General features: G+C 45.7%; 1 protein-coding gene across 5 annotated transcripts in view; it reads left to right on the top strand.

The window, feature by feature from the left end:
• The window catches only part of tiam2a (TIAM Rac1 associated GEF 2a), a 74,768-nt gene that overhangs the window by 18,110 nt on the left and 41,486 nt on the right, over positions 1–15,172 (top strand). The window contains exons 1-6 of one of the 5 annotated variants that reach the window (XM_030443377.1): positions 791–811; positions 4,829–4,929; positions 6,157–7,329; positions 11,345–11,798; positions 12,317–12,489; positions 13,397–13,621. In XM_030443377.1, the coding sequence (XP_030299237.1) occupies positions 6,163–7,329; positions 11,345–11,798; positions 12,317–12,489; positions 13,397–13,621 (2,019 nt within the window). In that variant the 5' untranslated portion in view covers positions 791–811; positions 4,829–4,929; positions 6,157–6,162. The other 4 variants (XM_030443376.1, XM_030443375.1, XM_030443378.1 and 1 more) reach the window with 4 other exon arrangements.

Raw genomic sequence — 15,172 nt, 5'->3', positions numbered from 1 at the left:
TGCATGTGTTTTTAGACCGACGGCGGTCTCAAGTTCGTCTCCGCCGGGATGAGGCTTAGTCACAACACTTTTTTCAGAATTGTTTCTAATTCCAGGGAAGGTTTTTGACTCATTTTCTTTTAATTTGCTGCTCAAAATGAGCTGCACATTTGCTCCCGCTGGCACCGAGAAACTTTCAAACAGCTTAGCTATGTCCCTAACTCTGCTCCTCCTGAGTAATTTCCTCTGTGGCCCTGCTCTTTTTCACACAACGCCTCTGTCTTCACTCAATGGACTTTTTTCTTCCTTTCTGGCTCGCACGCTTACTCGTGCATACACATATATACACACACACTTTCTCTCTCTTTCTTCCTATCTCCCCAGTAGCTGTCTGCCTCCCCGGCCTCCTCCTTGGGTCATTGTGGTATTTAGGGTCAGACAAGAGCCCCAGTCATTGCGCCCTCCCCTGTGCCTCCCAGGCAGCGCTGCAGCCAACTTACGCCAGCTTGTCTGGCCCAATCGCCTCAAACAGCTATGGAAAACCGCCTTGGCTGCACCGGAGCCCCTGCATCCTCCTCCTAGCCAACGGAAAAGCAGGATATAGGAAAAACAACACGGTGGAGTAGTGGAGCTTTTTTCTTTTTGCAAGGGAGACGTTCCTTAATGGATGAGAGCTATAAAACATCTTTACTTCTCTTTTTGAGAGAGCTCCTCTGTGGAGAACTTTTTCCTCTCGGCGCTCCGTTACCTAGGGTTACCCCAGGAGGATTTTGATTTGCTGCTGCTACTGAAAGCCAGGCGGGAGTTTCCACGTGTCCTCCAGTGCGTCTGGGTGCGTGAGTCAGATTGCCGGCGTGTCTGTGTGTGTATGTTGCTTTAAGACACAACTAGCCTTCACAGGGAGAATCCACTCTGAGATCAGAGAACTCCAGCTCGATTTCTCCTGTGCACGCTGTTCAAAGAGCTCTTAGATTAAAGCCGGGGCCACAGAGGTAAGGGCTCTGTGTTTTATCTTCCTCTGCCTTTGTTTCCCCTATTTACTGGATTAAGAGGAGGCTTCGGGTGAAGAGCATTGTGTTTCCCATTGTCCAGATCCACAGGTGTGAGTTACACTCTGTGTTTGCATGCGTGAGTGCTGAGATGTTTCCATCTGCGTCTGTTAGATAGCAGTTAGTGTTTTTAGTTTTTATCTCAAGTGCTGTAAAAGCCTGCCGCATGTAGTCCTGTGAATGAAGACACAACAAAGTGACCTCTTTACAATCACAGCCTTTACCACTCCTGCTGCTGTGCCTCAGCATTTTATGCATGTCTCGTGTTCACTCATGAGAATAACTCAGTTTGACTAACTTCACCGCTTTTGTCTAAACTTTGTCTCACATGTTAAAGTTGCTGGATGCGTCCTCGCTCAGTGGGCGCGCATTTTATGAAAGTGTTTTGTGAAACATTTTCCTGGCATCGCTCTGGAATGACAGTGGCATACGTGTATAAATCTTTCAAGAAGGCTGCCATGTCATTTTTGGTCCGGAGCCAGGCGCGGAGCTTCTAAATGTATAATGAAAAAGTCCGAAAGACACTTAACAAGCACTGTGATGGATGTTTGGTGGCTTTGGCTGAATCCGCCACACAGTAATATGGGCTTTCAGCGGGTGATTCATGGAACGACATTTCTCCTCATAAGCAAACAACCGCAGGATGCTTTAAATCTGGTTCATATGACAAAAGCTCAGCAGGAGACGGCCTACTCTTTGACTCCACTGCTGTCTTTTTCTTCACTTCCTGTTGTTGTTTTTGTATCGCAGAAGAACTTGTGGGGTTGCTTTGCATTAGTTTGAATTGAAAGCCCCGTCCACGAGAGGGAAACTTTAAGCCCGCTGCTCCTTTAAGAGCTCAGTTGTCACAGGGCCAGAGGAAAGTGATAAGAGACAAGTCCCATGGGCTGTGATTTGACAGGAGGAAGGCTGTGTGATAGTGTTAACAGTCACTACCAATAACAAATGAGCTCATGGTTCCTAAATCACAGCAGGATTGAAAAGGCACGAAACGCGTTGGCACTTTATTTATGGAGGAGATTATTATAGCCACTTTTATTTATTTTGCGTTGTTGATGTATGAAGTCTTCCATCAGAACCACACAGAGCATTGTTCCACACGTCGGCCTATATTCTTAAACAGTGTCGCTCTACTAAATGCACTCTCCTGGGAAATCAGTGTAAAAAAAGTCCTGCAAGATTTCCTGTATCTCGAAGATTTTATGGCAGAGTAGACTTAAAAACTGCACCAGCAGCATCATGGTAGTACTGTGTTGGTTCTCTGGGGGATCGCCCTGCATTTTCACACTGCTGTGTCAATAGTTTGTTCATGGGCATGTGGGTCAGAGTAGCAAATGTAGTTCTTCAGCCTCTTGTAGCTTCTCTTCAACAAATGCACGGCGGTCTTCATGTAGGAAAAAGTAACTTCCTTAACATGCTGCCGTCATGTAACTACTGTGTTTATACCAATGTCGAGGTGTGGCCCATTCCTCAAGATCCAGACCCGAGACGTACAGGGTGCCAGACTAAACATGAAGCTTGAGTGGGAGTCATCCAGGGGCAGCCGGAGAAGAATGCCAGGTCACGGGGTGTGTCGAGGAGTGTTGGGGTGGCAGTGGTCCCTTGGCCCCTCAGCAGATGGCCTGTAGGAAACCTATTGACGAGAACAGAGGACTGAAGGGGAAGAGGGAGGGGAGAGTTCAGACCGGGCGCAGTGGTTCGCAGCTAAAAGGAAGACTTGTCTTGTTGTTCTCCCGAAAACAGTCGCACAATACTCCAGTTCAAGTCTCGGCAGAAGGCAAACGTGTGTGTCTTTAGGTTTGTGTGTTGGCACGCCTTTGAGCCTTTCATACCCGCGGTCTCGCTCTGTGTGAATAAACGTCTGCGAGAAAAGCGTCAGTGGTGGCGTTTTAAAAGGACGCAGTCACGGTGACATGTTCGACAAGCGGCTTTATGCTGACTCCGAGTGTTGTCGGCAGCTGCTTCCTTGGCCTTTACTCAACAGAGAGCATTGTTTAGTAGCTATTCATTCACGTAGAGGGACCTACAATCATTTTAGATTCCACTTTATAGCTTCTGGATGCGAGAGGAACTTCAAAACATACCTCTCTGCTTGCTAGTCTTACAGGGATGCCAACATATCCCAAGTGTCAGGTGGTGTAAGCATAGTAAGAATTGTAGACATGGATGTGAAGGGAAAATGGGGAATTGAGTGAGAAAATGTATCAGTTTTCCAACAGATTTTGAGGGCGAAAGAAGGCGAGTTTGAGTCGGACCAGGCTTGGCTTTGGAAGCCCCAGCCGAACTGGAATGACAAAGCTGGAAATTATTTGTGCGGTGATATCGGCAGGAAACTGCTTGGAAAGGTGCATTCAGAGTCATTTCTCTCAGTAGCACTACTGCATCTATTCAGTATTGTCTCCATCTGCTTCACTCTTTAGCTCATGAGGACTGAAGCCAGTGTTTAGTTAATCCTCTGATCAGCTCGGAGTGATGGTTCAAGTTCATTACCAGGCCTGCATGTCTGCGGCCAAGTTTCCACTGTACTTTTCAAGTGCTACTTTTTTACACACAGTTTAAACAAGGAGAGAATAATTTCCTTGTGTGGCTCCTTGTCATGTTTGATTTTCTTTTGGTAGCATTAGTCTGGATCCTCGCCCTGCTCGTGAACTTTGGGATCCAGCGCCTCGTGTGCTTTAAAATATTTAAGCTCCCAGGAATTTCCGTCCCAACCCTATGCATTAAACACACTCGTTTACAGTAGTCCATTTACTCAGTCAGCCAACACTGTTTAATCTCACCTTACAGTCAAGGTGCATCCAAGCAAGAGCAGATAAACTCTTAATGCTGCAGATCACTTAATCCTGAAGGTTAGGCCTCTTGGCAGGCGGGGGTTGGTGGTTACACTGTAACCTTACACATGCTCTACGTGTGCTGCAGGGCTTAGTGGAGTTAGCACTATTTGAAAGTCTCCCTGGAGTGTGCGCTACACGCATGTAAGTGGGTTATATTACATACACAGGACAGAGTCACGCTGCTTCTCAGAAGATGCCCGGTGCCTCCGTAAAGAGCCCTCCTCAGCCGTTTCTGGTTTTGGATCCTGCCCCCGGACAAATTTGGCAGCGAGTAGTGAAAAAAAAAGGAGCAAGCTGGGATTCCAAGGTTCAAAAATAAACAGACGGGTAAACTGTAGCCGGCTTTCAAAAACTTTCCCAACACGGATCAAAGACGACGTCATTTACTTGTGGGGAGGTGGAAAAATGCTACTAATGTTTGGTTTGGATGCTCGATTGAGGAGAGCTGGACTTCGGAGGTGGAGCAAATTTTTTAAGCTAGTCATAGTGTAACGCCAGGGTGGCACTACTGTACTGAGCCGTCTTGTGTCGCACGGAGCTCGGTTGATGTGATTCTACAGGGGACTATGCTGGAGTGAAGCTCGTTGGAATTATTCAATACTTTATGGCCGCATAGTTGTTGAGCGGAAATGTTTTCATCCCCGGCATGTTGGCTGATGAATTTTTTTGCAAACCTGCCAGTAAGAACGGTACTAGTTTTGTGTTTTTCCAGATACAGAAAATCTCAAACTACCACAAGTAAGACAGTCACAGATGCTGTCTCAGTGTTGCACTCGCTCTGTTAATCCCAGTGAGAAACAAGTAGTGCTGCCTTTCAAACAGTGTCCTCCCCGAAAAGCTTGGGATTAGGTATCCTTCATAACAGGCCCACCTGTTGCCAAACATGGAACTCATTACACGTGGTAAAATTACAGTCTTTGTCGAAAGAGACCAAGCACTAAATCAACTTCCCTCTGTGTGTTTCAGATGAGCGAGGCAACGACGGAATCACTGGTTTATTTTTGAGAAATGAGGCGGAGGGAATCTCGCACATAGAAACTCCAATCTGAGAAGAGACGTTCAGACAGGTGAGTCAAAGAACGCTGGCCTTTATGTCTGTGTTATTATACCATGTTGATGATGATTAACCCTGAATTCAAAATGTGTGTGATGTGAGACTTGTCATAGATTTGGGATATTGTGACATGGCATCAGTGTTGCCTTTTCCTAGGTTTTAAGGTCTGCATTACATAAAAGTGATGCAATTTTCGGAACTTACCAGACTGTTCGACCCACGTAGTCATTTTATCCACATTTTTGAAGATAATTAATCAAAAGTCTCCCAATATTATCATAATATCAATATTGAGGTGGTCGAAAAAACTGTAATATTTTATTTTATTGCCAGTTCTAGGGGAATTCAGCATATCAAGATATTACATTATTTAGTTATTACCTAAAAATAATCATATTTTAAGACCACACTTACTTACTAAAGGTGGATGTAACCTCAAATATATTGGTCCATTTTAAAATGCTCATTATTTAAACCTTGATTTTTTTTCCTTACAGCACCTTTACTAGTTCATTAAAGCACATTTAAAGGTTAGTTTTAGTTCCTAATCTACTTGCTGGGTTTATTCAAAGACTTGAAGATCGAAGGTATTTAGTCTGACCTATTATGTAAGGTCATCACAGACTGCAGCAGATACATTACTGTCTCTAACAGTCCCAACTGTGTGTGTGTGTGTGTGTGTGTGTGTGTGTGTGTGTGTGTGTCTGTGTGTGTGTGTGTGTGTGTATGTGCGTGCTGTAACGTCAACCCTGTAATAAAATGTCCGTCTGGTCACGGCTCTCCTCCGTTACTAATGTAAGAGTGTTGTGGACAGTCTGGAAATGATTTTTCATTGTCCTAAACTCTGTCACACGTAACAGCCATGACAGACTAAAGCCTGTTCATCACACTTGACTTTCCTATAGAGAGTATGGAAGAATGTAGTAAAGAGGGGGGGTCGAGCATACAGGTTAATGACCAGATGTGAAAGAATTTGTGATACTGCTATTCCCTTTGAAAAACATGAGGAAGATATTAGCCCTGCTGCTGTTTTTACTCTGAATGCAGCCCCAACAATTACATGTATGCTATGTCTTAATGGGGAGTGGAGTCATTATTGTTTATGAGTAATAAGTTCATTTTATGTCTCTGATGAGCTGGCATCATGTCATACCATGTTATTTCTGTTATACTGCCTTATGTCTGAGTGCTGTGAATTTTCCAGTAGCAGAATGCTAGTAACATTGTGTTTTGTTTCCAGGCAGCAATGGGAAATTCAGAGAGCCAGTACAGCATCCAGGGCCCCAAGGGCACCAGCTTTGTCTTCCCTGGGAAACAAAGGCCATGCTCACTGAAGCTCCGATCAGCAAAAGACGATGCTCTGTCTCCCCACACATGGTGGAAGAGCGCCCCAGTAGGCTCAGGGTACAAGGCAAGGTGCGTTGGCCGTGGCTGTCTGTCCCCCCCTAAAAGCCGGCAGCCTTACTCGCCGAGGCACTATGACTATGTCTCAAGGGGAGCAAGAGGCAGCCCAAGCTTTCATCGATCACCTGGATGTGGTATACGAAGGCGACACGTATCACATGATTACGAAGATAATCCATATGGGGCTGAACTCAATGGACACGCCCTGAATGGACACAGTGATGAGCATGAGGCTTTGGAGGAACAGAGCAGTCCACGGGTGGTGATCAAGAAAGATGGCAGTCTTAGGGTGGAGTTCACCAACACGTCAGGCAACCCCCTCCTCTTGGATGAAGCTTCCGGCCCCGTGCAACTTCTCAAGTTCTCTCCCAACCTGGAGTCTGCCTCCACTCCCAGTCTGCCTGGTTCAAGTGGTAGCAGGCAGGACGGCCACTGCAGTGCTCCACCGCCAGCCTCTACCTCCTCCACGGCCAGGACCAGCAAAGGAAGCTCACTGAGCTCTGATGGTTCCTGGTATGACTCTCCCTGGGGGCCCAGCACAGAACTCTGTGAGCAGGACCAACCCTGTTCTGCCAGCAGGACCCTAGTCAGCTCCCCCCTGCACCAACTGGACTCCTTCACCGAACAGTCTCCGCCGATGTCCATCACAGACCTCTACAAAAACTCCACCATGGCTGTTACCTTTCCCACAGCCAGGGACCTGTCCTCCCAGTTACAAGAGCCTCCATCAGGCCAGAGGCCACACCGAGCCTCGTTTGCATCAGTCCTGGATGTTCCATTGGAAGAAGAATGCCCCGAGGTCCGCCAGTACTCATCATACACCCTGCCATGTCGCAGGCCCAAAGCCCACACCATGAGCGAGGATCTTGACCAGTATCCTGAACAGGACCAGCACCAGGAGAACGTGGAACCTGATTTCGTCTTCCATAAGAAAGACTCCATCAAAAACCGCATCAGACGCCTCAGTGACTGGACGGGCAGCCTCAGCCGCAAGAAGAGGAAGTCTCAGGTGAGCTTGCACCCTTTTATTACTCACTCAACAGGGTTAATACATGGATATTATCTACATTGTATGTAAAAAAAAAGTAAGTTGCATAAAACCCTGACCCCCAAAAAGTTTTTGTAAATATGTGCATACTCTGAATTTGATGGCAGCATGAGTATCAAAGAAGTTGTGACAGGGACAACAAAAGACTGAGAAATTTGTGAAGTGCTCCCAAAAAAAACGGTTTGGAACATTCCACAGGTAAACAGGCTCATTGGTAACAGGTGACTGTATCATGGTTGGGTATGAAAGGGGCATCCTCAAAAAGCCCTCTGGTTGACAAGCAGGGATTAAGGCGGTTCACCACTTTGTGGAACACATTTGCATAAAGGATAATACTATATGGGGAAAGGAATAGCCCTCATAGTTTAAGCACACAGTAAGTAAATCTTTCATCATCTTCTTCTGGTGTTGTATTCACTTCTAGTGGTAGAGCTACCGCTTAGTTACAGCCACACACAGACACTTTCCTGTCTGGCAAGCTTTATTTGATCGTGAGCCACAGCGGTGGTCCTTGCATAGCCAAGAACCAACCACCGTCCTCTGGTCCTTAGCAGCACAACACCAGCTGTCTGAGGACAGGGCACAGTGGGGCAGCACGAAATGAAATTTGTAAGGCGGCCAGTGCTGGGTCCTGTCTTGTTGCTTTAGTGAGGATGGAACGAGGATGAGAGGTACCTCTTATTACAATGTAAGACATGGATGATCCTGCGTGGAAGAGAAGTTGGGGGCTGATGTGCAGATGGCATAATGACTGTATTTGGGTGGGTACATCTGAAGTATTCTGTATTCTCGTGTACTGAATGTGATTTAGCTGTTGAACGTTCAAGACTTGTCGCAAATTAATCTTTTTAGCTCTGTAGTTTGTTGTCAGATGCAATAAGGCTGAGCTGGTGTTGATCTGACTAAATGGTATGAAATCTTTTTAGTCATCGTGATCATTAGCCCAAGAATTGTATTTTATTAAAAGGTTTTAATATATATTATGTCTGATGGGAGTGCCCAGAAATTTGGGAATTGAGCCAGCTGATACGATGAACTACTAGCATATAGACTCAGAGCAGACAGCTGATACATTTTCCTGGTAGTAAAACGATACGTATACCATACACAGGCAGGGGTCAGAGGAAAGGTTTGAAATAACCTCAACTTCTCTTGTATGTTGCCTGCGTATGATTTTAAGAACCATGTGATTTCCGTCCTGCAAACACTCCATTCTTAATAGCTTTAATTTGACATAAAACATTTGTTGGAACTGAGCCTGAACTTGTGTCCCTCTCTGTCTTTGAGGCTTGAAAGCAATTGTTTCAGCATTAATTCAGTTAGCTTTGCCTTGTAAAAGTTTTGAGAACGCTGTTTGGGCACTGCCAAGAGAATAGCTGTAAGCCTTTTGAGAGGCTCTGTTAGAGTGAAACTAAATCCTAGCTGAAGATTGAACCCAACCCCTCCTCTCATGTTAATGAATGACTTATGGTTGCTCTAGCTGTTGTGTGGTGCAGATTTTCTGGGCTCCCCTCGCGGTCCTTAGAGAGTAAATCTGCTAATAGGGATTGGTATTCAGTCATTTGGGGCAGCAAAACAGAACAATCGTTGTATTCAGTTTTCTTCTTTGCTAGAGTAAGAATTAGTGAGCCTCTCCCTGTGCTCAGACAGCAGACAATGCTGAGTGAAATCTATGAGATGCTTTGCCTTGACACCATCACTTGATCCTGTTGTGACAAATACGCAGCAGACTGGCAGGATTCGTTATAAGTGTCACAGCTTTCACTTTACATTAGTAATGTCTGCCTCTTAGTCTCCTGCTTGTCATAATACCACGCTGATCTATCATGTGTTGATGATTTATTATTTTAGTGGACAGATAAGCACCTACAGATTTTAGTCCTTGTTATCGAGAAATCGAGAAAGCTGATAGGAGGCTGATGTTGCTGCAGAAATCTTCAAGAAGCCTTTAAATTGAGGTGTGGTTACTCAAAGAAATACATAATCCATTGCCAGCAGCAGGTAGCAGTAATGCATTTTAACAAGCTGGGCTCTGTTTGAAGAGATAAAAGCAAAGAAGAATAAAGTTCCATCAAAGCTTGACAGTTTAATTGGGACAAGTCAGGCAAATTAAAATTAAAAAAAAAAAGTGATTGATGTGTGGGATTATCTGCTTTAGTGAGAGCTTCATGTTAAAATCACAGAGGTGCTTCAAACTCTTTATGGAACTGACAACTCCACTGGACATGGGAACTTTTGCAGTATGTTTGATACTAGCTCGCCTCCTGAGGAGTCGTGATGTTTACACCACTAGCACAGGAGCTTTGGACGGTGACCGGCCAGGCGTGCTATCTTGAGTAGATTCCTCCGCAAAAATTCTTAATGTCACAACATCAAAACAGTAATATTTTTTTTTTCACATTCTGTCAATAATTTTTGTTATTAAGTTTTATGTTTTCAAAAAAATAGTGTTGTCGACAAAGACCAGCAATGCCTCTGATGTATTATCCATGTTGAATTAACAGCTGGTAGTCAAGACCCATGTCAAGGATGATGTTTTGTACTGGGACTGGGCAACATGTTGGTGGCATGATGAATCAGGGAAGGACAAATTATGACTTATGAGACCCAATCAGGAAGCAGACCTGGGCTGTTTTTCAGTTTCGGCATGTCCACATTAAAATGCAAAACTGCACATTTCAAAATTAAACGGGGCCAGCGCTTTTAAAAGTCTTCTTTGTAGAGTCCTAAAATGCCAGAATAGTGTGGACACTAGACCTAAACACAACAGAAGTTATGCATTTTGATAGGTAAACTGTATTGGTGTGGATGTAGCCTGAATTTTCTTCTCCTTCAGACACCATTTTGTTGACTGCCAGACCTTCCGTGGCATTCACTCCAAGGTCACGTTGCCTCCTTTCAGCGGGTCAGTCAAAATAAGGAGCACCCCCAGCTCCGGTTCCCCTCCACCTGGAATCCAGGGCTCTGTTGTGGGTTTAAAGGTCACACCGCAACCCTAATGCCAAAGGCCAAGAACCTGCTCGTAATGAAAAGCAGCTGGAAGACAACTGGTAGAGAGGTGGACACACGCGGAAACTGGGGAAAGCTGAAAAAGACCTACGCTGTGCTGCTCTGTGCACATTTTCCTACGGCTGTTTTATACAAATGCTGTGGTGGCAGGTGGATGAAATGGTTATACAAAGGCTGCCTTCAGTTGAACGCTGTGGGTTCAAAGGGTTCATCGCTGGCCTGTAGCTGAACATGAGCTCTGAGCTTCTGAAGAAGATCCCCATTTAGAAAATAGATAAGGCATTACTTTGTTATTTTAAATATAAGCATACGATTTGTACATCATTTGAGCACTATTCCAATATTTTACTGAAGATTTAGGCAAATTCTGATTGTTTGCTTAATATCAACAAGAGGATGGAGACAACATGGAAGACGCTGAGTGAGACAAAGACGGAGGATGAGCTCCATCATGACGGCCCACTCTATGTGTCTGCATGTCGAGAGCACTCCACTCTTGTTGCCAGGGGCAGAATCAATGCTGCAATCTAGTCGAGTGTAGGGATGCTGTCATTAGGCTTGAAAGAGTGCAATTCCATCAAGTGTTCATTTGGGGAATTGGGAAGCCACAGCAGACCTCAAATGACGTGAAATTGTCTGAGCCTGGGGGGTTCCAACCTCCCAGGTGCCATCACGGGAAATTTGTCCCACTTTCTCAGCCGAGTGAAAGATTTAGAGACTGTAATGCAGACTTTGAAGTAGGTGCGAGTGGTTTGACTAGATTTTTCAAAAGTTTCTCCTTCAGTTTTGCACTGCCTCGGGCTAATTAAAAAGAAGTACAGTTTGATTTTTTTTGTCCCAGTGTAATCCTTGCTGTAGGTGCATAGGTGTTGACGTGAGATTTTACCTAAATGTAGGCGAGAGCAGTAGTTCTGGTAGCTAATTTGGCAACCTCTCACCTTTTCTCCCCTTTTTTGTGCCTCATCAGGAGACCAGGTACAAGGACCTGAGCGATGCTTTCGACAGTGGGGTTGATGGCCTGACTGCAGACACCAGCTCCCCTTCCCAGGTCTCCAGTCTCGTCTGGTTCCCAGGAGCCTCCAGGGCCCAATCATCGGGAGCCATTCACCAAACAACCAGTGATGCCGTCCGGCAGAATATCTATGAGAACTTCATGAGAGAGCTGGAGACGGGCACTGGACAGGGAGGAGGGGGAAGCGGTGAGAGAAGAGAGCCGTCCACCGGCACCGAAGAGGGGGAGAGCAGCAGCGAGTCGGCCGAGGGCTCCATGGAGCAGCTGGATCAGCTGTTTGAAAAGGAGCAGGGGGTGGTCAGGCGGGCTGGCTGGCTTTCTTTCAAACCCCTTGTCACCCTGCACAAGGACAGGAAGCTGGAGCTGGTGACCCGCCGCAAGTGGAAGCAGTACTGGGTGACCCTGAAAGGTGAGCTTGAATGTGGGAGGAGGTGGGATGCACCTTGGAATCGAGTAAAAAAATGTGCTGACGTGTTTTTTTTCCCAGAGTTAAGTTGATTATCCAGATCGTTGCTCTATATAATTCAGTTTTGAGGAGCATGTAGGTTTTTTATGTCTGTGTTCTCAGCAGTCTTGTCCTTGACCAACGTATCACACCTGACATTGAGTCATTGTGCTTTCCTCACTTTTACTTCTGGCCAAATGAACATTTATGTACACATACTGCTTTTGTGACTCTGCTTTTAAGTATTTCCTGAAGAGCCCATCTTGCAAGTTGTACTCCAGTCCTGCAGAACTTCTTTTTTACAAGGGTATTTTATCTATAAAACGTTATGTGACAGCTGTAAAACCCCACGCTCTTACAATCTAGAGAAACCTGACCTAGTGATGTACTGTATACTCGCCTGCTTTCTTGCATCGCTTACTCATCCATGATTGTGTCCACCTGTCTGTCTCCGTGTCTGTCCTTCTACTCTCTTTTTCCAGGATGTACACTGCTGTTCTATGAGACTTACGGCAAAGGCTCTCCAGAGCAGGAGCTGTCGCCTCGCTACGCTCTCCTGGCCGAGGACAGCATCGTCCAGGCGGTTCCCGAGCACCCCAAAAAGGAGAACGTTTTCTGCCTCAGCAACTCGTACGGAGACGTTTACCTCTTCCAGGTAGAGAACGTCAGTTACTCCTTACAGAACATATCTCTGAAATGTGTTTGGGGAGTCAGGGCTAATGAATGAATGGACAATAGACAATAAAAAGTGTTTTTTTTCCCACAAAACTTTTCCTGCTGTTCAGTCAAATTGTCAGAATTTACATTCAAGCAGAGAGTCAAAAAATGCCAGTGTGACCTTGTGAATTATGCCAGACATACACTTTTCTAGCTTCCTTTCACAAGTGTCGTATATGAAATGAATTTTGGCCCAAAATTGTGCCCAAACTTTCCAGCCAAGGGGTCTGACAGCACATCCTATTTGCCCATTGTGCATACTGACCTACATATCACCACTAAAGTCAGGCCCAGCCTCGGTTCACTCCGTGCAGCCTCCCCCACTTGAGATTACAAGCTCCTCAGACTGCAGTGTGTCGCGGTGTCCAGACCTACATCTAATAAAATAGTGTGAGGCTGACATGGCCCCAGAGGCAAGCGGAGAGAGAATCAGCTCTGGAACAGGAAGGCAGCGTGGGTTTCATTTTTTGTTTCCACTCACATGGCCTGTTGAACATCATGAGTCATTTTCAATCTAAAAGGGGTTTCTCAACCAGTCTGCCGCTTCCGAGTGAATCACCTTCTAGAGACGGAGTGAATTTCATGAAACAGATTGTTAACAAGTAAAACGTATGTGTGATGTTCAGTGGCTTCTCATAGAGGCAACATTAATCAACTTTTCTCTTATTGATCCGGCTCGCCACGCAAAGATCTTATTGTGATATATGACAGAATAATACAATAGCAGTGAATAGCAATCCGAGCCGATTTATCAGCTGTCCCATCTCTGAATCCAGCTTGTTAAGGGAAATATTGGCCTGGCTACTTCATCAAATCGAACTTTCTATCTCTCTTTGCTCCTCAAGGCCAGCAACCAGACCGACCTAGAGAACTGGGTGACAGCCATCCATTCTGCCAGTGCCTCCCTGCTGGCCAAGCGCCAGGGGAAGGAGGACACTGTGCGCCTGCTGCGGAGCCAGGTCCGAGGCCTGCTGCAGAAGATCGACATGGACGGGAAGATGAAGAAGATGGCTGAGCTGCAGCTGACAGTGGTCAGCGATCCGAAGAACCGCAAGGCCATTGAGAACCAGGTGATGATGATACTGACACTGATATTAGCTGGGATTGATAGCAGCGTCAATGAAAATATGGGATGCCTCTGTCGCATTTTCCACTGCATTATACATTTCATCCCTCGGGGAGAAATTTCACAGAAAATCTGGTGGATTACTTTACAGCATTGATAGATCAGGGGGTGTAACGTATGCTCTTTTCATGCTAAATTATGATCCTTAGACTCCTCTGTGTTCCGTTCCACGTGGTGCGTGCAGCATCCACACGATGTGCCCTACTTAATTTCCCTGTTTTTGTGACTGCGGTGACAAGCGTGTGCTTTATTTTTGTCTGTGGGTGGGTGAAGTGGCCTAAATGCATCAGTCCCCAAATGCATTGCGAGGGGCTCGGGGGAGCAGCTTGCTCCCCAAGCGTCAGATTGGGATTCCAGATGTTTCCTAGTAATGGGCTCTCAACATGCATTATCCTCTTCCTCCTCCTCCTCACAGCCTGGGGGGGAATCCGCAGCACCCGGCGCTGTGCTGTAGCCCACATACAGCAGATTACTGATTACTGGTATAAAAAGCCCGTAACCTATGGCTGCGTAAGAACACGGATACTTTTACAAGGAATTGGTGCTGGAATGTGGGAATTTTATCTATTTTTTTTAACCTGCAACTCAGGTGGCCAGAGACTTGAAGTGCCTCTTAAAGTAAATGTATACTTCCTGCATCTGTGTAGCCACAAGGGATTACATGCTGTCAGCTGCTAATGTCCATGTGCGCTGACTTCTTATGCACTTTATAAGCAAAATAGACACTTAAAGGTGCAGTTTGTAAAAATGTTAGTTTAAACCATTCAAAACTGAACAACAAATATCAACAAGAATGTGAAGAAATTAAAATGTTGAGGTAAAAATTGGCTAATAGCCAATGACCGCTAGCTGTCCAGGTAACTGAGCAAAGTAGCTAACAGCAGCAATGTTAGCAGCTGTATGCGTTACTCTGGAGATATGCTGCCCCCTATTTGTTTGGAGTATGAATTTGACATGTGGCCAGTTCTTACATATTGCTGTCTGTTTTTGAAGGGATGTTATTTGGTCTGTAGTTAGTTCCCTGAGTCAAAAAATGAGTCTGTTATTATGAAGAACCAGCGAGATAGAAGCTGGACAGCTTACCGCAGTAATGACCAATGGAGATGTCACTGCCTGGCTGCGAGACTGACTGACTGTGTGCTTGTATCTGTTTCCAATTAGCCAGCGTGCCACCTCAGAGTAGACAAAGAGACAGCCGGGGCTGGAGTCAATGATAGGGTCAGAGGGGTATGGGACACGACTCTGATACAGGCGCCCCGAGGCTGATGATAGATTTAAGGTTTCGGTGGGGTTGTCTAGCACCAACAGGGCACCACTTTGATGTACACCACCCCCACCCATGTCTACTGAAATCAGTGCCAGGAGACCTCTTTTAAAGACTGCCTTTGCCCCCTTTCTCACACAGGAGCTCACGTACACACACAGCGATCATGTTGCACTGAAGGACTTATTATGCATTAGGGCTTTTACAGAGGGCCAGGGGCAGATGTTAAAG

The sequence above is a fragment of the Sparus aurata genome, chromosome 16 (assembly GCF_900880675.1).
Source record: "Sparus aurata chromosome 16, fSpaAur1.1, whole genome shotgun sequence".
Taxonomy (NCBI): Eukaryota; Metazoa; Chordata; class Actinopteri; order Spariformes; family Sparidae; genus Sparus; species Sparus aurata.
Note: the sequence above shows the minus strand (reverse complement) of the source record. Positions and strands in the feature narration are given on the sequence as shown.